Source organism: Lacerta agilis, chromosome 14 (genome assembly GCF_009819535.1).
Source record: "Lacerta agilis isolate rLacAgi1 chromosome 14, rLacAgi1.pri, whole genome shotgun sequence".
Classification (NCBI taxonomy): domain Eukaryota; kingdom Metazoa; phylum Chordata; class Lepidosauria; order Squamata; family Lacertidae; genus Lacerta; species Lacerta agilis.
Window position 1 is genome coordinate 49,231,746 of NC_046325.1, and position 23,326 is coordinate 49,255,071.

General features: G+C 45.4%; 2 protein-coding genes across 2 annotated transcripts in view; one reads left to right on the forward strand and one right to left on the reverse strand.

Moving 5' to 3' along the window:
* Positions 1 to 257: 257 nt before the first annotated feature.
* LOC117057990 (scavenger receptor class F member 2-like) lies at positions 258 to 2,124 on the reverse strand. The gene is made up of 3 exons (XM_033168829.1): positions 1,982 to 2,124; positions 1,417 to 1,917; positions 258 to 650 (listed from the first exon to the last, which is right to left on the reverse strand). Exons 1-3 carry the CDS (start codon positions 2,122 to 2,124, stop codon positions 572 to 574), a joined length of 723 nt encoding a protein of 240 aa, XP_033024720.1. The 3' UTR covers positions 258 to 571.
* EPB41L4B (erythrocyte membrane protein band 4.1 like 4B) overlaps positions 2,061 to 23,326 on the forward strand; it is an 82,561-nt gene continuing 61,295 nt past the window's right edge. Inside the window, 1 exon segment of the mRNA XM_033169221.1 lies at positions 2,061 to 2,359. Within this exon segment, the coding sequence (XP_033025112.1) occupies positions 2,123 to 2,359 (237 nt within the window). The 5' untranslated portion in view covers positions 2,061 to 2,122.

Here is a 23,326-nt window from a genome sequence, read left to right on the forward strand (position 1 = left end):
TGTTGCACAACCCTTTAACACTTTCTGTACTTAGTTCACATGTCCAGTTTTTCTTCAGAGTTGCAAAATGCGCACCATCCTGAAAGGCAGGTTGTATGTGGAGGGCAGCCTTGCACATTGCAAGGATCTCTGGTGGGTGATGGGAACATATAGAGGTGGGTTGTGTGTAAAGGTGCCTTCTCACTGCCAGGCCAGCCTGTTATGCCCTCATCATAACAGCGCAGAACTTGACTTTTCTCCATTAGAGTGATGGCTGCAATACATGGACATTACTGGAGTCTGAGTTAAACTGCTCCTTGCGGCTTGTGCTAGTCACTTGGACTCATACTTGCTCCTATACACAGCCCTGGACAGAGAGAAACTTGGCAACTTGCAGTGCTCACTGACAGAGACAGGAAAGTGAGACAACTGGCACTTATCTGTGTTGTGCCTTGCTGCTTTGATCCATGGCATACCATAGAAGATACTGGGTGAAGATGGATGCCTTCTGTGCCGAAGAGCTCAACACTTGAGCCATATACTGCTTTCTTTCCTGGACAGGGCAAATCAGCTGCAGTTAAATCTTCTTTGTTCACACATGCATCTCAGCATGCCTGGTCATGCAAGAAGGTCCTCCATCCAAGTTTGGCTTTGTTCTAGGACACCAACACCTAAAGAAAGGGCACCATTAATTAACAATAGTATCATTACTTTATGGCTTTTTTATGTATTGTGGTATACATAAATACATTTATGTATTGTGTATTTTGCTGTTGCTTTATTTTATTTTATTTTAATTTCTGCTTAATATTTGCTGATATGTTGACATTATTTTCTTGTATACTACTATATTCTAATGGATTATTGAATAGTACTTTATTTGTTTATTTTAAGTCATATATTTATTGCGACATTTGTATTGTATTGGATTGATTATAAGGTGTGTGACCTTTGCTGTATATTGCTGTTTCTTCAGCTTGTGAACTACCTTGTATATAGCAAGATACAAATTTAAAATGAAATGAAAATTAAACAAGGGTGCAGCCTCAGTGTGTTCTGCACTTTACAGAAACCCTCATTTCGCACTCCCTTCCACTGGCCTCACCCTAAGCTGGGGGGGGGGGGGCTGCCGGGTGCTCAGGATCTGCCTGTGTGCTTCCCATTGACATCTGGTTGACTCCTAGGAGAACAGATTGCTAGTTGGCTTGATCCAGCAGGGCTCTTGTGATAGTAATCCTAGAGTGGTAGAGTTGGAAGGGACCCCAGGGTCATCTAGTCCAACCCTCTGCAATGCAGGAATCCCCACTAGATCATGGGTGGAATGGCGGTTCCCAGCATTAAATACAAAATAAAACCACAATAACAGTTGCTCAGGCCGAGATCGAAGAGTTCGTTGCCAGGCCCCTTCCTATCGGCTTGGCCTTGCCCCGAACTTACTCGGAAGTAACTGTCCAACGTCCGCGACGGAGTAACGTCTTCGGAGTAACAGATGCGCTCTGTCCCGTTCGCTTGACTCCTGGCGCCTCCAACGCCCGCGCGGGCAAGAGAGGGCGCCAGACGGCACGCAGAAGGGCCTCGTCGGCTTTCCGGGGAGGAGCGAGGCATCTCCGCCGCTGTTCCGACCCCTCTTCCTCCGCCCCAGGTAAGGCCAGGTGGAGCAGGTGGCGAGCCCTGGCGCAGGTAGAGCCGCGAGCCTCGGGGCGCAGCGCAGGCGCCCTTTCCCGCGAAGCGTCCCCGGAGGGAAGGCAGCCGAGGAGGCGGCGGCGCAGAGGTGGCGCCTTCGGGGACGGAGCAGGCGCCGCCGCCGCCGCCGCTGGGCGAGAGAAGCGGCTCCGCGGGGCGAGCGCGGCCCCCTTTGGCCTCGGCCGAGCGAGAGCGACAGGTCGCCGCCTCTGCCCGCCGGCTTTGTGCAGCCACCGCCGCCGCCACCGCCTGCGGCTGAAAAGGGAGGCGGCGCGGCGCGGCGGCAGACGGGGACCCCGCCCAGCGGCAGCGAGCCCACCGCTGCCTTCCTGGCTGGCTGGCTGGCTGGCTCCCCGGGCGGGCGGGCGTCGGCTGGCGGAGCTCCGTCCGCGCAGTAGCGCCGGCGCGGGGCCGGTAGGAGCCGGAGTCCCGCTCGCCTCCCCCGGAGCGAAGGCGCACCATGCTGCGGTTCCTGCGCAGGACCTTCGGCCGGCGGTCGATGCAGCGCTACGGGCGAGCAGCCGGCGAAGGAGACGAGCGCGACGGGGCGCCCCGAGTGGCCTCGGCGGGAGTTTCGCTGGCCGCGCCCGGCGCCCCGGCGCCTCCGCACATCCAGGCGGCCGCGACGGGCGGCCGAGCGGCGCTGCAGTGTCGGGTGCAGCTGCTCGACGGCACCGAGGTCAGCGTGGAGCTCCCGGTGAGTGGGACGAGGGGAAGAGGGGCTTTGGGCTGGAGGACCTTCGGGGACCCTTCCAACTCTACCATTCTAGGATTCAATCTAATAGGAAGTCTCCAGCCGTCCTTCTCTTCCTCCCCCCCCCCCCGTGTCACGATCCCTCCCCAGGCTTGCTTTCCTTCCGCCACATGAAATTGCAGTGCCTTTAAAACATGGCACCGATTGTCTTCCTTTGCTTTTTTTGTTCCCCCGTGTATGCATTCAGACGTGCGGCTGGCCCTTTTCCGTAAAATGTGCGCGCCGGAAAAGCGTTCGCATGCAGAGCGCCTTCATGCAGGTCGCGTGTTGCTGGCTGCAAGCGGCCTCCTTCCTTCCTTTCTCCCCGTGCAATGCTGGCAAACCGCTTCCCAGCACGAGGGGCGCGCGTCTTGGGCCGACCGACGGCTCCTCCCCTCGCCCTCCGAGTCCCCCGGAGGCGCCTTGATACCTGTTGCTCCTACCACTCGGCTTGTTTTCAGTTGCCCAGCCCAACCCCTTCCAAGGTAGGGCCCGTTTCGAAGCCACTTAGCCGACGGCGCGCGCCCCTCTCCTGCTCAGGCCCTCCCCGTGCAGACGTCCACTCGTGTGAATAGCCGCCGTCCGCAGCTTCGTTTTGCAAACTTCCTCCTCCTACCCAAGGAGAGGGCCAGAGCGCACCTAACAAAAGGCCTGCCCCTCCTAATAAAAACCTTGGCTATGCCCATGGGACCTGGTGCCTGTTTGTTTTTTTCTTGCCTTGCCTGGGGGGGGGGGTGTCTTTGCCTGAGGCAGATGGGACCTGAGAGACACGCCTTGTTTCTTTTTCATCTTCGACTTGACAGGTGTAATTCGTTGCCCACTTGACACTAATGAATTCCTGGCACTGGTGAAATTCTGCTACAAGTTGTGGCCATGACCCTGTTCCCCGGGCATGGGCATAGGAACCAGACTTTATGTGTGTGTGTGGGGGAGGGGGGCAGAACCTCAGTTAAGTATTTTTATTGATTTACTTGATTTAATGGGGGGCGGGAGCTGCCCCCCCCCGTCCTCCCTTGGCTGCGCCCATGTCCCCAGGGAAGAGTTTTCTGACCCTTGGATCAAGAGCCTTTTGAGTTTTCACAATACCATTTGATGCCTGTCCCTGGTTATTCCACCTGTGATTGGGCCGGCTCTAGAGCAGAGCATTGCCCTTTCCAGGGCGGGATCCAGTTCTTAACTGTCTGCAGCTAGGTTAGTTGGATTCCCTTAAAGGCATCACACTGCCTTCCCTATATATACAGTAGAAAGAATCCTTGCTGGGGCATGAGTGCCGGGTGATGTTCAGACAAGCCCCCTCCCCTCCCCTCCCCATGTCCAAAATTGTTGCTTCCCCTCCCCTCCCTGTTTTTATGCTTCTTGGGCTCCTTGTGAAATTGCCTTTACAGTGTGTTGCATTTCTAAAGTGTTGGATTTATTTTTTTTTAAAAAAGAAACATGAGCAACTGTAGCTTTGAAAGTATGGAATTCAGCTACAGAAATTGGCCTGATAAGCTACTGTTTGCTCTCAGTAAAAATAAAATGCAAAGCAGATATGATTTTAAAACAACGTGGAATGTAAGCAAGGTGAAACTTCTTTTAAACCCCCAAATCATCAGAATTCCATATAAATTTGTGTAGAATCTGATTGTGTATTTTACTAATAATGACCTTGGAGTAAGTGTGTTTGTGTGTGTGTTTTAAAGTGGTTTGGACAATGCTCAAATACACCAGATTACCAGTGTAATAGGTATTAGTCTTGCATGAAAACACACCCCAGAAATCATGTGAGAGATCTGTGTGTTTAATCTGCATACAGCAGGTCACTTATTTGTTCATCAGAACAAGCAGGTGACCTGTTTTATGGAGATTTTAACACAAAGATCTCTCATATGATTTCTGGTGCGCCTGTATATCCAGAAATCGTGAGACTTCTCTGTTAAATATCAATACCTCAAAAGCACATACGATGCTAGTTCTGCTGCATATAGTATTTCTGTTCTGATCATAGTATTTGTGCTCAGATTCCTAGGCTTGTTATCTTAAATAGGTCTGCCATGATTAGTTCTGGTACTCAGGAGGCAATATGTTCTTCTGAAGCAGGGCAAATGGTCCCGAAGGAATGATTATGGGGCAGAGGGCGCAGAAATCATTTACTAGAGGGAGTGCAAAACAGATGCATGGTTACATACCCTCCAAGGTTTCTCTGATGAAAATAGGGACGTCCTATTCCATAATAATAATAATTTCCTCTATCCACCTTGGGCAGTTTATCTCCTTGGCTCGGGGGGGTCGCATAACTCCATACCTTACAACATTTCTCCAATGAAAATAGGGATGTCCTAAGGAAAAGAGGGTCATTCTGGGATCAAATCAGAAACCTGGGCAGCTTCTGTAAAACCTAGATTGTTGCTGGGAAATAGGGACACTGTGGCTATAGAGGGTCTGTGGCTATAGGATTTGGAACTTTCATTTGTTTTTGTTTTTTTAAAAAAGTTCTACCCCTCACCATAAAGGTTTCTAAGGCACTTAACAAAATTAAAACTATCAGATCATTTTCAAACAAAAACGACAGTAAAATGGGTAAAGGAATACAAAAAGCCATAAAGCAATGCTGAGTAATCTTTGTCCTGTGGGCCTAATCCTCCTCCTCCTCCTCCTCCTCTTCCCAGGCTGTTCTCCCTCCCACCCGCTCCCTGCTTCCAACATGCACTGGTTGCAGATCACACCCTCCCCACTTCTCAGGTTTCTGCATGCCACAAACCATCCCTCCCCATATGAACTGGCCTGGACCCTGCAATCATCATCTGAGGCCCCTTTTTTTGCCTGCCTCCTCCATGAGAGGTCCAGGGGGTGGCAACACGAGAGCGGGGCCTTTTCTGCAGCCGCTCCCTGCTTGTGGTATGCTCTTTCCAGGGAGGCCCACCTGGCGCCTTCATTATACACCTTTAGGCACTAGGCAAAACCGTTTCTCTGTAACCAGGCCTTTGGCTGATTGTGCATTCTATGGCCTTTTAAAGTGAGTGTGTGAGAGGTTATTTTTCTTTTTGGTTATTACAATATGTATTTTTTGTGTTTTTATACTCTATACCAGGCATGTCCAACAGGTAGATCGTGATCTACCGGTAGATCACTGGACGTCTGTGGTAGATCACCAGTAGATCAGTGGTTCCCCCCAAAGAAGCTAAAAAACTTTGGCTCCCCTAAAAAAATCTCAACATCTTTTCCCTGCACCCCTAAAATGACCTGAACCACCAAAAACAGGGCTTTCATCCCTAAAAAAGCTCAACATCGCTTTTCTCTTCCCTAAAGAAGCTCAACAACTTTTACATGAACCCCACAAAACAGTGCTTTCCTTCCTAAATAAAAGCTCAACAACTTTGACTGAACCCCACAAAAGGGGGTAGATCACTGCCAGTTTTTAATTCTGTGAGTAGATCACAGTCTCTTGGAAGTTGGCCACCCCTGCTCTATACCAAGGGTAGGCAAACTAAGACCCAGGAACTGGATGCAGCCCAATCACCTTCTAAATCCAGCCCGTGGACAGTCTGGGAATCAGCATGTTTTTACATAAGTAGAATGTTTCCTTTTATTTAAAATGCATCCCTGGGTTATTTGTGGGGCATAGGAATTTGTTCACCCCCCCCCCCCAAAAATATAGTCCGGTCCACCACATGGTCTGAGGGACAGTGGACCGGACCACGGCTGAAAAAGGTTGCTGACCCCTGCTCTATACCAACCCGTGATCCTCGGATGAGGGGCAGTATATAAATTTAATCAAGAAATAATAATAATAATAATAATAATAATGGTCAACTGCTACTAATAGCCTTTACTCTAATCAGCTGGAGGGGAGGAGTTTATTCCCCTTTTTGGTTTACTAGGAAGCAAGGTTTGAACCATGTACACAAGGATTTCCCAAAATTCCCCTGGACGCTATTTTCACTGCTTAAATCTTGGACATTACTGGGAAGTTCTGGACGTATGGCAACACTAGAATCAGGGTGATTTTGGAATCCCCCCACTTCCAGACAGTGTCTGTAACCCCCCCCCCCCAAGTCCGGGCTCCCACAAAGCCTCATATTGCTCTGCCAGTTAATTTTGTTATTTTCTGTAATCTAAGCTTTCATACATATCACTGTGTTTCTCTACATCCACGGACATTGTAAGAATTGAGCCTTTCCAAAATGTTGTCTGCAGAGCACTCTAGATTTTTATTTTTATTTTAGTTAAAGGACAGTGGTGTATACTTTTTTTTTAAAAAAGTTAAAAGCTCCATTTCATTGTTGCTCTTTTTAACTAACACAATACTCAGAACTCTTCAGAACTCCACAGGCAACACCACAAGCATGTAATGTTGTAAGGCCTGTGGGACCTGTTGGATGGAGGACACAAACAAGTGCTGGGAAGGAAAGCCAATGGGATGCCGCAAAGTGTTTTTTTAAAAATGTGCAGGCAAGAAATACACACTCCTCAGCTGCCTCTTTATTATTTTTGAGTAAGAAAGAGTAAGTGACAAGTCCATGCCCCCACTCCAGATTATGGAGGAAAGTGAATCCCATTTACTTCTGCTGCAATCCCACCCAGACCTATTTCTCTGCCGTTTGGCAGGCTTAATCCACTATGGAGCCAATGCAAGTAAGGGGGGGGGGGGCAGACAGAAGGCCTCTTTCCCTGCCATGGATGGACCTTAGGGAAAGGGGTGGGGGGAGGAGGGTGCAGGGGTTCCCTGGCTGTCCAAGAGACACGAGAGAGGAGGGCCCTGGGCTCTGGAAGAATTTAGTTTAAGGGGATGAGGGGAAGGCCAGAGAGAGCGAGACAGGACAGTCAGGGCCATTGCACATGAACCAGGAACTTCAGAGGTTGAAGTTCGTTGACTGATGTTTGAAATAAGCAGGCATCCTTGGCTTCAGGCCTTTGTTTTTAGATGAATTGCTCAGAATATCCATTGATTTTATTTTTGCCCACTTTCTTGCATTTCATTTTACCGTGCAGCTATTTTTTTAAAATGAAAAAAAAAAAAACCTATTATTTTCCCCTTCTCTGAAGTGCATACCTTTTAAACCTCAAAAGGCTACTACTAGAAATTGTGCTTGCCTTTTAATGTAAAGGCAGTTTCCTCATCAGGCTTTTCAAGTCTTGATCTCGTAATGCTTTCACGCTCTCTTCCTATGCTGCTTTTAAGTCTTTACAGTGGACTTTTTCCAAAGGGCTCTCTCTCCTTTCTAAATTGAGTGATGCACTCTCCGGCCTCTTAAAGCTGGAACTCCTCAGGGTGTTCCATGCTGAACGACACAGATTCTGACACGGATGTCCGTTCATCTGTTGCAGTGGAGTGATTGCCTATGGCGAGGAGGGTGTAAATGTAGCCATTAGTTCCCGTTGACCTGATATCATGTGATTCACTATGAACTGTTCTACAGAGTAGTGAGGAGATGTGAGAGGAGGAGCACTTGGAACAGAACACTGCTCTCTGCCTCCGTGTCTGGGCCAGCTAAAAGCTTGCCGCTCTCTAGCTCTCAAATTATAATTGCAAATCTGCCCCTTCCTCTAGATATGAGAGAGACCCGCAAACTCCGATGGGCATTGCACCCCAAGACTGAAAAAAATATTCAGGGATCTTACTTGCAAACCGACAGTTGCTTCCCTTAGTTTCAGGAGGAAAGCCTTTGTGACATCAGCAGTCATGACAACACTTCCCACCTTCAGCTCAAGAGAAATGTTGACACAGCAGAAGGGGGGGGGCAGGAGGAGGAGTTTTTGGTATCTGCCTGTTAATTCTATGAAGGGATTCCTCCCCCCCCCATGCAAAAAAAAAAATCAAAAAAAATCTGATGTAGCCACAGCACTGGACTAAAGCTGAATGCAACAGAAAGTAAGTAAGGAAGTGAATTGAGGGGTGTGAGAAGGCAACCAAGAAAGGCAGCATTCAGAATTGTAGAGTTGGGAGGGGTCCCTGAGGGTCATGTAGCCCAACCCCCAGCATTGCAGGAATCGGGAATCTTTGAGGGACAGCATAGAATAAAGGTGGGCCAGTGGCAGCCGCGACTCGGATGTCGTCCTCACAGCATTGGATGAGCTTCATGTGAGTCTTTTGATGAAGAGCAGCTAACTGCAAAGAAATCCTATTTTTAAAAAGTCATATAGACTGGTACTACACAAGCTCGCTTCTCTGCTTCATTGGTATGATTTCTTTATATAGATATGCCCACATATCCTTAAAACCCACATTTCTGTTAATGAATTAATTATATAGTATAATTTTTGAAATACATCCCAACACCATCTTGCTATTTTGCTGCAGTGAGAGCTGCTTGGCAGTGGAACAGTCTCGCTCGAGGTTGTGGACTTTTCTTCACTGGAGGTTTTTAAGCAGAGGCTGGATGGCCACCTGCTGTGGATGCTTTAGTTGAGATTCCTGCATTGCAGAGGGTTGGGCTAGATGATCCTTGGGGTCCCTTCCAACTCTGCAATTCTATGATTCTGTGATTCTAACTCATAATTGTGCCCAGCCCAGAGCTTGCACTATTCAGAGGTGTACTGCCTCCAAATGCAGAGGTTTCATTTAGGTTGTCATAGTTAATAGCTATTGATACACTCCTTTTCCATGAACTTGCTTTAATTCTTTTTTTAAAAACCCACCTGACAATGTCTTCTTTCTTTTTTTAGAACAATTAGGGTAAGTCTGAAATATTTCATTTTAAACAAGTGTTAGAAATGGCTCATCACTGGCGGTTCATACCTGCGTGTAGCTCATGAATGAAAATGTTGGCTCTCATCTTCATACTGCTTCTCTATTTTAGACTGGTCCTGGAAAATATGGTAATAATGCCTAGAACTTCAGTACACCATCCTGTAATCCTTGCACTAACTCTATAAGACGTGGTGGTCAGTCAGTGTCCTCTAGAACCTGGTGGGTCTACTGAGAGGTCATGGTGGGGTGGTGGTTTTCTCCCTATCTTCCTCCCTTGTATATCTATACAAGGACACTTAAGCATTGCTGTTTTACAAATAGTTAGCACCAGGGTGGATTTGATTTAAATCACAATTTAAATCACTAGTAAGTAAGACAGCAAATCATTATTTTTTTACAGAAAGACTCATTCTTGTTGGTATAATCTTAATATTTACAGCCAGATGAAGGTTTCATTTTTGTAACTGTAAAAACTACTCTGAATTTTTTTGTAATTTTCAGAGTAGTTTTTACAGTTATATAAAAAATTACTGATTTGGTTATACTCTTAGAAATACATAGACAGATAATTATGAAATTATTGTGAGGTTTAATAAGTTAACTGTTTAAAGCAGCCCTGGCTTTGGAGAGGCTCGCCTTCCTTTTTCTGGGGGGGGGGGGGAAGGAGAGATAAAGTTGGTAGACCTCGGCTGGATCAGGTTTGCAGAAAGAGCAGGCCAAGGAGAAACAGGCTGGTGGAAAGCGGGAAAAGGGGAACCAAGGACTGGAGCTGAGAACTTCAAGGATTCCTGCTGCAGGACTGAAGTTCCAGGTAGAGACTTTATTGTTTGGACAATGTCAGGCCTGGAACCAGTGAACTCTTGTTAGTTGACCTGCAAGCTCTTCAAGGCATCGCCAAGGACTTACAGATCCCAGTTACTATTCCCCCCCCCCATTTGGATTTGCTTCTACATTCAGGTGCCTATTCTGTACAGTTAAGTGTCAGTGCAGTTGTTGGAACCCAGTGGGATTGGGAAGAGGTTGCCAGCCCTGAAGAGCCTTCAGAACTTGCCTCAAGTCTGAGTTGCACAGAAAGCATCCCTGCTGCCGGAACTGCATCTCTGCTGGGAGAAAAGTTGTCTTCTTTTCCATCTGTTTTGCTACTCTCCCTGTCCTCCTCCTTGCAAAGAAACAGTGGCCATTTAAACATTGGCATTTTATACTTAGCAGTTTGAGCTGTTTGCAGATGTAGAAACAGCTCTGAGCATGCTCAGAACAGTCCATGGGTCTACCCAAAAAGTAGACTAGTTCTTGTTAGATGCGTTATCTGGATTGAAATAGTAACAACAGTGTGGAGGGGAAATTACACATCCAGGACAAATAGCTAGTACTTCTGGTAAGATAAAAATTGGGTTTGGTGCCTAGAGACAGATGGGCAGATCATGTCCCCCTGGTCTGGGAATAGTTTTGGATTGAGATCAACTGAGTGGTGCAGAGAGCTCATTAGCTATAGAATGACAGATTGACAGAAAAGTACGCAGGGCACACTCTACATTGAAATCAATTGTGGAATGAGGTGTGGGACAGGAAAGTGTGGCTTTGAGATTTGAGGACTTGAAAAAAAATCCTGGGCATTTCACTTGGTAAAGCGAGCCCTGGTTGTCTTAATGAATCGGCTTCCACCTTATTAGGTAAGGATTATGACCCCCACATTAGCACATTTGAAATTTGCTAGGTGCATTTTTCACCTGACTATTGGCCACTTAAGACTAAGTGAAGATGCCTGGGCACCAAGATGGCACCTGACGCCTCCACCATCTGGAGGTGCCTGCCTGGGGATTCTTGGATCTTGACTATTTTCAAACACTAGCAACACATCCTGTGGAATTCTGTCTGTGATACTTTATCTGCACAATCAGAATGAATTACAGCACCAAAAAGTTGTATTGAAAAATATGACTTTTGAGCCGTCTGGCCCCAAAATGGCAACTAGGCATTCTGTTTTGGCGACTGTAACCCTGGTTTAAGGAGCCATTTGGCACCTGGCTGATATATCTGAGTTTCTGACACTGATTACAGGGTTATGTGTGGATTGAGGGCTTAGAAGAGGGTTTGCTTCAAGTTACTTAGTGAGTTCAAGGAAGAGGTGAAATTTGAACCAGGTTCTCAGGATACTATTTATTGGAGCAGCTATAGTGTTGAGGGTAGCGAGCTTTTCTTTCAGTGGCTCTGAAATGTCCATTACCACACCATACTTCTTTCCTGTAGAGCTCCGTGTCCCTTATCAAACTTTTGAGTATACCAGATCAACTTGGTCTAGTGGAAACTCTCGAATGAACAAAATTGGATTGTGTCTGACAGTAGAATTAAATGCTTCATCTCCTTGAGTACCTGTGCTGCCAAAGGGAAAGTTTTGAATGTGTGTGCTGCCTTTCACCCTCATTACTGAGCTGGAACTGAGTAGTTTGAAAGGCCTGGCGGGAGAAGCTCCTGGGAGGCCACAGTGCGTGTGTCTTGAGGGCTGCATTTGACATGTAGGTCACAAGCTGTGCTAATCCACCCTAAAGCTAATTTTTAAAATAAGGCTGGGGCTTTCCCCTCCTCAAACAATGTTATTCATCAGATATAAAGTGGATCTACAAAAAATAATGCTTCATTATTTTTCACAGTTGCGGTCAGTTAGGCAAATAGAGGTGAAACTCGAAAAATTAGAATATTGTGGAAAATTCCATTTATGTAAGCAATTGTTTCCATTAGCTACTGGAGTTTAATATATGAGATAGACTCATGACACGCAAAGCGAGATATGTCAAGCCTTTATTTGTTATAATTGTGATGATTATGGCATGCAGCTGATGAAAATCCCAAAGTTGAAATTGTTTATTTGGGGTTCTCATCAGCTGTACGCCATAATCATCACAATTATAACAAATAGAGGCTTGACTGAAAGAAATGAACCTTTCCGCGATATTCTAATTTTTCGAGTTTCACCTGTATGTTACTTAGAAAATATGCTTATTCCTATGATGTTTGGATTGCATGAAGTGAGCAGAGTGGTTCTCCATTAAGGCTTTAATTTAATTCTCCATTAACCACTGCTTCCATTTGCTGCTTTGGTGAAGATGCTTTCCTCCTATCAGGCCTGGGAAGCTGCCTTTACCAGATCAGACTGTGATGTCAACTCTGACTGAATTCCTCTTTCTCCAGGCTCTCAGATAGAAGTTTCCCCCCAACATCTGTACTTTGTATTGTTGCTGTTGTTGTTACCCCACCTATCCGGCTGGGTTTCCCCAACACTCTGGGTGACTTACAGTGCATATAAAAACATAGTAAAACATCAAACATAAATAATTTCCTGATACAGGGCTGCCTTCAAATGCCTTCTAAAAGTTGTGTAGTTCTTTATTTCCTCGACATCTGATGGGAGGGCATTGCAAAGGAAGGGTGCCACTACCGAGAAGGCCCTCTGCTTGGTTCCCTGTAACTTCACTTCTGACAGTGAGGGAACGGCCAGAAGACCCTCAGAGCTGGACCTCGGTGTCTGGGCTGAGCGATGGGGGTATATACTGGGCCAAGGCCATTTAGGGCTTTAAAGGTCATTACCAACACATTGAATTGTGGCCAGAAATGTACTGGGAGCCAGTGAAGATCCTTTAGGACTGGTATTATAAGGTCCCGACGGCTGCTCCCAGTCACCAGTTTAGCTGCTGTATTCTGGATTAGTTGTAGTTTCTGGTTCACCTTCAAAGGTAGTCCCACGTAGAGCGCGTTGCAGTAGTCCAAGCAGGAGATAACCAGAGCATGCACCCCTCTGGCGAGACAGTCTGTGGGCAGGTAGGGTCTCAGCCTGCGTACCAGATGGAGCTACCGTGTTTCTCCTAAAATAAGACACCGTCTTACATTTTTTTTCACCCAACAAAACACAGTATGGCTTATTTTCAGGGGATGTCTTATTTTAACTGCGTCACATCGGTACGCTGCATAGCCACACCTCTCCAGGCTGTTTTAATGGGAGGTGCCGCATCACTATGGCTTATTTTCGGGGTATGGCTTATTTTTGGGGAACGGCTTATATTTCGCAAATGCATAGAAATCCTGCTATGGCTTATTTTATGGGTATGTCTTATTTTAGGAGAAACAGGGTAGTAGCCAGCTGCCCTGGCCACAGAATTGACCTGTGCCTCCATGGACAGCTGTGAATCCAAAATGACTCCCAGGCTGCGCACCTGGTCCTTCAGGGGCACAGTTACCCCATTGAGGACCAGGGAGTCCTCACATCAGCCCTCCCCCTGTCCCCCCAAAACAGTACTTCTGTCTTGTCAGGATTCATTTTTTTTAACAAAAATTTATTGGGTTTCCACATCAAAAACAGAGAACATCCAGAACAACAAAGAAACAGCAAATAATGACAACAAAACAAAACAAAAACTACAAACTACATTAATGAAATAAAAACAAAAAGCAAATACATACCTCACAGAAACACCAACACTCCAACTATTTAGTCATAATCTTATTTCCAAATCTAATTTGGGGGACTTCCCCCGTTCTCTCTTCTGCGTTCAATTCTAATTTACTTTAGTAACTATTCTATCTATTTTAACAATTCTTTCACCAATATTCATAATCTTCATCTCAACATCTTATGTCTTTTAACTTCTAAATATCAAAATATAACATCTTAATGCAAATCTTAACTTCTTATGTCCTTATCTAACTCTAATTCCCATAAAACTGTTGCTTAATTCATACTTTATAAAATATTAATCCAGCACCATTCCTAAAAAAAAATCCAAATATTTCTTCTCTTCCAAATCAATTCTTACTCTCTGACATCGGGGTACCGTGGTAGGCCTGCCTAATTAATCATATATATTCTTTCACCCTACCTCCCTTCTTGCCATTTTATCTCCACCCTCCTTAATCAACCACCAGACTTCCCCCCTGTCTTGTCAGGATTCAACCTCAATTGGTTTGCCGCCATCCATCTTCCAGCCGCCTCCAGACACTCACACTGGACCTTCACCGCCCTCACTGGTTCCAATTTAAATGAGAGGTAGAGCTGGGTATCATCCACATACTGATGAACACCCAGCCCAAACCTCCTGATGATTTCTCCAAGCAGCTTCATATAGATGTTAAAAAGCATGGGGGAGAGGATGGAACCCTGAGGCACCCCACAAGTGAGAGCCCAGGGGTCTGAACACACATCCCCTCCCACCACTTTCTGAACACAGCCCAGGAGGAAGGAGCGGAGCCACTGTTTCATGTAGATGCCGAACTTCTCATTTCCAGGGTAGTAGTTTATTTTAAATTCATTTGCCCAGCTTGCATCTTGGCTACTCCTTACAGCACCAGATAATTTAATTTAAATTCTGTTACTCTTTGGCCGCAGTCCTAACCCCGCCTGCCTGCTTATAAGCATACCAATAGCCTGGAAATTGCAACATTATTTTAGCATTAGACTAGCTTCATGGACCTTCTGTAGTGCACTGTCAAGTTTAAATAAGCACAGGACCCTTTTATTGTTCAGATTTCATGATAATGCTTCTCTCGTCTCACAACAGCAAAATGCATTTCAGAGAATGACTGCTTTTAAAAATCATAATGGCGTTTCGCTAGACTCTGGATAGTTTTATGTTGCAATAGGAAGATGAGATCATAATGAAACATTCTTCACGTGGGAACCTTGAATCAACATTTTCAAGGAGTTAAAATCAAGGCTGTACCATCAGTTAAAGATATTTTGGTTGGTCATTTTACCTTTTAATCAATTAGTTTTTTTAAATTTACATATGCATATTGTTACCTCACTGTAGAGCTGCTGCTTAGATTTTGGAGGAAGTGCAAAGCTAACAGTAATGTTAAATCTCACCATCTGCAATAAATGATATAGAATGCTTTCTTTTTTATTCCCTGTTACAGTTTTATCAGCACCAAAGTAGCTTCAAAAATAAAAAAAGCATTTTACTGCAGCCCTACTAATTAAAAATTTGCCTCCCAACCAAATTAGTTATTTTGCAGCTTTAGTTCTTTAAAAATCCATTCATTACAACTTCCAGCGCTACATATGGGTTCAACGTGGATGTATTTTCTGTACCATGTTTACAAACCATGAACTTTGCCCTCAGAGTTCAGTGAACCTTTTGCATTTCAGATAGGAATGAATGTTGCAATTGCTTCCTCTTAAAATTAAAAAAAATATATAAGCTAAAATGAGGCAAGACAGCTTTCCGGGAGTCAGCGAAACTCAGAAGGCGTTGTCAGGCTGCAGAAACTTGCTCATCTGTCATGGTTTTTGTTGCTATTTGCAGTGTGTGGAATGTTTGCATGATTCAGGAAGTTGCCTTACAGCATCCAGGACTTAGGTGTGCAAATAGAAAGCAAGTTACTTTCATTTTCTCTCCCTCAGGGTGTTGACAGGTGGCCTTTGTAAGAGGGCTATTTGAGGTGTGTGAAAGTTGGCAAATGTGGCTGAATTTTCAGGACCTTAACAGATTAGAGAACTGGGCCAAAGCAAACAAGATGAATTTTAACAGGGAGAAATGTAAAGTACTACACTTGGGCAAAAAAAATGAAAGGCACAAATACAGGATGGGTGACACCTGGCTTGAGAGCAGCACATGTGAAAAGGATCTAGGAGTCTTGGTAGACCATAAACTTGACATGAGTCAACAGTGTGATGCAGCAGCTCAAAAAAGCCAATGCAATTCTGGGCTGCATCAATAGGAGTATAGCATCTAGATCAAGGGAAGTAATAGTATCACTGTATTCTGCTCTGGTCAGACCTCACCTGGAATACTGTGTCCAGTTCTGGGCACCACAGTTCAAGAAGGATACTGACAAGCTGGAACGTGTCCAGAGGAGGGCAACCAAAATGGTCAAAGGCCTGGAAACGATGCCTTATGAGGAACGGCTTAGGGACCTGGGTATGTTTAGCCTGGAGAAGAGAAGGTTAAGGGGTGATATGATAGCCATGTTCAAATATATAAAAGGATGTCATATAGAGGACAAAGAAAGTTTGTTTTCTGCTACTCCAGAGAAGTGGACACGGAGCAATGGATTCAAACTACAAAAAAGAAGATTCCACCTAAACATTAGGAAGAACTTCCTGACAGTAAGAGCTGTTCGACAGTGGAATTTGCTGCCAAGGAGTGTGGTGGAGTCTCCTTCTTTGGAGGTCTTTAAGCAGAGGCTTGACAGCCATCTGTCAGGAATGCTTTGATGGTGTTTCCTGCTTGGCAGGGGGTTGGACTGGATGGCCCTTGGGCTCTCTTCCAACTCTAGGATTCTATGATTCTGTCTTGTCGACAAACCTTTATCCTTATTTTTGCCATAATTGTTCCTTCCTCTGTTTTCATCCTAAAAGGCTTCTGCTGAGTATGTTAAAATCCTTAGGAGGTGCTTTGTAAGCAGGATCTTATTTTGTACCTTTTAAATATGGTGACAGGTGTTTCCTAGTTTTTTGTTGCCCTAATTTTGTGTGTGTGAAGTGAGTCCTTTAGAATTTGCTAAATATATACAGTAATGCAGTTTACTGAATACAAGCATGGAATGTAAGTGCCCTGTCACTGAAATGCAGTTCGGGACCTGAAAGCAATTACTTTGGTAGATTCTAATACATAGTTTATCCAGCTATGGATCATGGTATTTTCCTATGGTCAACTTTCTTAGTTTTTATATATTTGGTCAGTACCTGTTTTCATTTAATATCTCATAATTAGCCGACTTTGGCGGAGTGTTTTCACTGAGGCGCCAACTGCATTGGGATGGTTGCTTGCTTTGCCAGTCAGAGTGAAGAAAAATGGGTGTTTCTCCCCCAAAGGTGTGCTGTTACTTGCAGGAACATTATTGGCTGACTAACCTCAGGGCCTGCCTACCCATGAGCCAAGGTGAAGAAACTGCCTCGGGTGCCAGGATCCACGAGGGCAGCAGATCCAGCTTCCAAGGAATGCATTGGCTGCTGCCACTGCCACTCCTCGGAGGGTGGGTGCCAATGCTGCTTCTATCCTTGGTGAATAGGAGGTGCTGCCGGTCTCCTGCCACCCCTAGGAAGCAAGCGGCGGGGGCTGCTCTCTGGTGTCTGCTGGGCTCTGCACTCTCTTGGCTTGACTCGGAGCAGGTCCCTTCCTCCTGCCCGACGGTCTTTGATTCCCATTTCAACCACCAGGTTAGGTTGGTTTCATTCCTGCCTTGTTCCCCATGTGATCTTCATTCCCCGCTTCTTCCCTGGTGGGTGTTGGTGCCATTTTGTGACTTGCCTCGGGTGCCAAAATCTCTCTCCCTTACCAACCTTGTATCTTAAGCTTATAGTTGTGGCAAGAAACAAAATTCTGACGCTGGACTCCCTTCCCTTTTAAGAGAGGGTGTATGGCAGCCTTATGACGATACTTCTCTGTGGAACCCTTAACAAAGGCAGTGCAACAGGAGCTGCCTAGAGAGAGTCCAGTGTGAAATTCAGTGTTGCCCCCTCTGGTTTGAAATGAGATTACAGATTTTTATTGCATGGTTAATTAGCCAACCAGTGCCAGGATGTTTTGGGTTAATTCGCAGCGTTGCCTTGTTATCAATGACCACTGTTAACTATTTTGCTTTCATATAATTATTAATGTCTGTACAATATCTGTAGTTCTCAAATCCTTGGGTGAGAATCAGTCAAAGTTTTGTTATTTGTAACAAAGCCACTTGGTATAAAATTAAGTAAAAAACAAGTCATCTCATTCTCTGATCAATATTATTAAGGGATAATGCTTGTTATAATGGGGTTGGCATTTGAGCCATATGTGCGTGTTTTTTTTAAACTGGTCAGTTTTAATGCTATCAGATCCAGGCAGGTAAGAAAGCAATATATAAATGAACAACTTCCAAGGGGAAAGTTAACATTTCTTCCTTTTTCTGTTTCTTACTGGAATTCATGTAATGTTAATTCAAACCACAAATGAGCAAATATGCTGTACTAAGGCTACCAGAAAGAAGGCTGTGGGCTCTTTGCTCTTTCCTGGTCCTGCTGCTGCTGCTGCTGTGCTGGGCCACAGTTTGGCTTAGCATATCGTCTAAGCTCAGGCTCATGGTTTAGCTTTCTTCCAGACAAACCACGAGGTGTCACCAAGGTTTGCCCTGTGGTTTGTTTGGGGGACAGCACACCACGAGGCTGGGTTCTGATGACACATTAAGCTAAACAGCAGCTTAGTTCAGTGCAGTGCTGCAGCAAGAGAGCCAGGGGAGGAAAATTCCTCTCTGGAAACCCATTCATTTGCATTGACTAAGGCTAAGCCATCATTTGGCTTAGCTTTAATTGTTACCTAATTCATACAAGCATGTGCCAGCATTCCTGTATCAGTTTTATTTATATTTTGACTGTGTATATCTTATTTTTAATGACTTTGCTGTACATGACTCATGCAACAATGTGATCTAAATAATTGTATATTCACTTTGAAGGCTTTTACTGTGTATGTTTTGGAATGTAATATGGAAACTATACTTTGACTTCAACTCCTTTCCGTATGGAACCTTGCCCAAGGTTATAGGATGACATTCTCCAGCCGTGTGCACTGATGAAATAATATTTTGAATCAATAGACTAGTAATCCCTTGCAGATGATGTAGTTACTAAGCCATGGCATATCATTGTTTTCTTAGAAAGAATAGAACAGTCACTCTACCTCTTAAGATGTACCGGTAGGTCTTCGTTAGTGCTTCTTTTCGATCTTTTTGAGGGACCTCCAGCTTCTGCCAAATTAATGCATTCTCTATCAGTGTGCCAAAACTCTTGAAGAGCTTCTGTTGTCTAACAATAGGAACAGTCAGGGGTTGGAGAAGGCTTTGTAGGGGGAACCAGCCATCCCTTCTGGGTTCCAGCAGGATCTAGTGAGAGGGGTGCATGCCCTCAGAGGTGCCCCTTGGATTCCTCTGCCCGAGGCAGGTGCCTCAGTCGGCCTTAGGGGCAGGCTGGCCCTGGGTAGTATAGGTTGCTGCTACTGAGGGAAGCTCCAGCTAGACAAAGGATCAACAATCCTGTGCACTAATATGTTTAGGGAGTTTCCTCCTGGGGCTGGCAGGACACTGGGAACAAAGAACCTCCTTGCTGTCCCTCCAGAGACCCTCCCTCCTCAGCTCCTTGACACCAAGCTTCATTGCAGTACGTTTCCAAGCACAATTCAAAGTGTTGGTGCTGACCTTTAAAGCCCTAAACAGCCTTGGCCCAGTATACCTGAAGGAGTGTCTTCACCCCCATCGTTCAGCCCGGACACGGATGTCCAGCTCTGAGGGCCTTCTGGCAGTTCCCTCACTGCGAGAAGTGAGGTTTCAGGGAACCAGGCACAGGGCCTTCTCAATGGTGGCCCCCTTCCTGTGGAATGCCCTCACACCAGATGTCAAGGAAATAAACAACTACCTGGCTTTTAGAAGACATCTGGAGGCAGCCCTGTTTAGGGAAGTTTTTAATGTTTTGTGTTTTATCATGTTTTAGTACAGTGGTATCTTGGTTTAAGAACACTGCTGTTTATGAACGATTTGGTTTACGAACTCTGCAAACTGGAAGTAGTGTCCCGGTTTGCGAACTTTACCTCGGTCTGAGAACAGAATCCAGATGGTGGAAGGACACCGGTGGCGAGAGGTCTCATTAGGGAAAGTGTGCCTTGGTTTAAGAAAGGTTTTGGTTTAAGAACAGACTTCTGGAACAGATTAAGTTCGTCAACCAAGATACCACTGTATTCTGTCCACCTAGTTGTACCTAGGGCTGGGCAATGTTGGGTTTTCAACATTCTGGTGCATTGCCAGCCAAATATCGTGGTTTGGCAATAAAAGGTGATGTTGAAAAAGCTGCATTGGCCCCAGCCGGTGAGGCTCCGGGTGAAACTGCCACAGCTCTCACTGCAGGAGCTGAGGTGTTTTCAACCCAGCACCTTGTGGGCTGTGGCCAGTGCAGCTGGCGCCAGGCTGCTGCTGCTGCTCAGCTGGGGGCCGGAAAGGCTCCTGCCCTCAGCTGAGCTAGCCCCAAGGCCCCTGCCGCTTGGGCGTGACCAGGAGGTGACCCAGGGCTCTTGGGCCAGGTTCCACTAGGGGCGGGAAAGCTCCTGTCCCCAGCGGAGCCAGCCCTGATTTCCCTGCTGCTTGCGCTTGAGCAGCAAGGACCTTGGGGCTCCTTGGCCAGACTCCCTCCACATTTGCTGACGTGGGGGGGGGCTACCTTGTCCCCCACTCCCCGATGACGGACCAGGCGGCAATAGCCAAGCACACAGAGCCTGACAGGCTCTGTGCATTTGACTGCCTTAGCCTTCACCTGTGCGGGTGCGCTGCCTCTTTTCTGGGGAGGGGGTTCATTCACCCCAGCAGGAAAGACACAACCCACCCTCCTGGGTGAAGTCTGCCAGTCGTGGGGTGCAAAGCCACCCCATCTGCGCCTTGTGGAGAGGGGCTGCTGGAGGCTGCTAGCGAGCACTAGACCCCCCAGCAGCATCAAAGAGCCCCTACACCACCTGGCTGCCTTCCACCAAGAGGGTGGGCTTCAAGCAAGGCTGCAGCCCCAATCCCACCCCTACTCATGTGCAAGCAGGAGCGGGTTCGGGGCTCTCAGCTGGAAGGGGGACCAGTTTAATGAAGCCGCTTGCTTGTGTTGAGGGTCAGGGACTCTGAAAAACTGCTTGTTTCTCCCTCTGCCTGTCAGGAACTGGGCAGAGGAGGAATGTTGGAGACTGCCTCCCCAGGAGGAAGAAGAGGAAGACAGTTTATTTTTTATTTATTTATTTATATTACAATTTATTACTTCACATTTTTAATCCAGGTATAATAGCATATCTTTCTTTGAGCAATGCTTTGCCATATATTCCTCGTAGCATTTCCATTCATTTTTTAATTTTTGATTCGACCGATTTCTTATTACAGCAGTTAATTTTGCCAAGATTAGATATTCATTTACTTTACAGATCCATTCTTCCTTTGTTGGAACCTTCTGCGATTTCCATTTTGCGGCTTTTACTACTACTACTCTAGTTTGTTTGCCCCTCACTGTGCTGGGCGCTGGAGACAGAGGGACTCAAGCAGGGACGGTTTCACCAGAGATACACCGCTGAGTGAAGCTGCTATCGCGGTCTCCCCCATATTGGTTCTGGGAAATACATTGCCCTAGCCTAGTTGCAGCATCATTCCACGCCTTTGTATTTCTGTGGCAGGCTCTATCAAGTTTCTACGTTTTAGTCCTGTGAACTTGACCAAATTATTTGTGGCCCACTCTGCTTATTGCGGTGTTTTTGATACCTGAGTTTGCCATGAGTGAAAAGTTACCCCTGGCTGGCACAATTGCTGATGTGTGGGAGGCAAGCAGTTACCAAATAGGTGGTGCTGCTGGCAGTACCTGTGATACGTTTTTTGCCTAAGTTTGAGGCATTGTAGCAAGGAAGGGTGTGTGGCCACTGGGCTCTGAGCTGCAGATTACAAATACTGTTAACAGCTTTCTCCAACTCCTCCAGTTATATGCCGTGTTTTTTACTTATTTATATTCTGTCATACCCTTTTAGTGGCTGTGCATCACTCAAGGCAGCTTATGACAACTTAAAATCACATAAGAGTATAAGGAGAGCCTGCTGGATCAGGCCAGTAGCCCATCTAGTCAAGCATCCTGCCGTAACATTCACCAGCTGGGTGCCTGTCGGAAGCCAGTGCGCAAAAAGTGCAAGAATGCTCTGCTCTCCTGTACCTTCCAGCAACAGGGACTGAGAAGCATTTCTGCCTCCAGCCATGGATATAAATTCACATTTGTTGTTGTTTAGTCATTTAGTCGTGACCCCATGGACCAGAGCACGCCAGGCACTCCTGTCTTCCACTGCCTCCCGCAGTTTGGTCAGACTCATGTTGGTAGCTTCAGGAACACTGTCCAACCATCTCGTCCTCTGTCGTCCCCTTCTCCTTGTGCCCTCCATCTTTCCCAACATCAGGGTCTTTTCCAGGGAGTCTTCCCTATATTTATTAATATAGCCAATAAAATACATTTTAAAAAAAGAAATTGAATTAGCTGCTTGCCAAAAAATATTGTGTATGTTGTTGGCAAGGGGTGAACAGAGCGGGGGAAGCCAGTATGATATACTCCAGATATTGTAGACTTTAGCTCCCATCAGTCCTAAACAGGGTGGATTTGATTTAAATCAAACTGATTTAAATCACGATTTAAATCACTAGTCAGTAAGGCTTGATTTAAATCATAGTTTTCTACATAAAGACTAATTCTTGCTGGTATAACTTTAATATGCAAGTAGATGAAGATTTTTAGAATAACAACTTTTCATATTAGTTTTTTTTATCCCCAGTTTAATAGGTTAATCATTCATATTTGGACAACTTTTCTATTGTACTTAGGAAGGAGAAAAATAATCATTACCTTAATAATAACAATTTAAATAGATTTATTAGATCCATTCCACTCCAAACAATCAGAAAAATATTGTTTCTATTCTATTCACTGAACTTCTTGAAACTTAGTGCTGAAGGGTTTGGTTCTGTATTCATAGGTTTGTAGAACAATCTGTATTCATAGGTTTGTAGAACAATAGGATTAAGGTCTTTTTCTCAACTCTGTTCAGGTGATAACATTTTTGCTGTGAAGAAGAGGCATGTGATCTCTGCTGAGTCAAATTCAGTTTTGAGAACTGCAAAAGTAAACCAAGCATTTGTGATAATATCTTGTAGGCAGAGAAACTGCCCAATAATCTTACAAAAACCTCTGGAAGAGCATAAATGACATTGTGAATGGATTAATGGAATTTATTTACCAAAAAAAAAAATTAAACATATACAGCCTTATTCTACATAATTAAAAAACTAATCTTTATTTCATGATTGAATAACCTTTGGATGGTAATATATTTTCCTCAAAAAGCATTTTTTTTAAAAAAATCTGATTTAAATAAAAAAAAATCTGATTTTTTTTAAAAAAAACCCATTGTTTTTATCCACCCTGGTCCTAACCAAGGATGATGGGAATTGTAGTCCAACAAAGCCTGGAAAGATGACATGTCGGCGACCTTTGCATTAAAGGAAAGCAGGGCTTGGAAAGGAGCGAGACAGAAACAAACCCCACATGCTCCTTGGAGATAATATTGGAGACTTGGGTTTGTTTGCTTGAACTGCATGAACTCTATGTAGAACAGGGGGTGGCTCACCTGCCGCCTTCCAGGTATTGCTGGACTACAACTCCCATCATAGCGGGCCACTCTCCGGGAATAATGGGAAATGGGGAGCCAACATTGCAGGTGGTGTCTCATTTTTCATGCTCTTCCGTGTAAAAA

Excerpts from the sequence above, each read along its gene's own strand:
- LOC117057990 (XM_033168829.1), bottom strand. The coding sequence starts at position 2,124 with ATGGTGCGCCTTCGCTCCGGGGGAGGCGAGCGGGACTCCGGCTCCTAC. Across the intron at positions 1,918-1,981 it reads AGCCAGCCAGGAAGGCAGCG|CCGCAGGCGGTGGCGGCGGC; the intron begins GTGGGCTCGCTG and ends CTCCCTTTTCAG. Across the intron at positions 651-1,416 it reads CGTTGGACAGTTACTTCCGA|GTGTTGGTGTCCTAGAACAA; the intron begins GTAAGTTCGGGG and ends CCCTTTCTTTAG.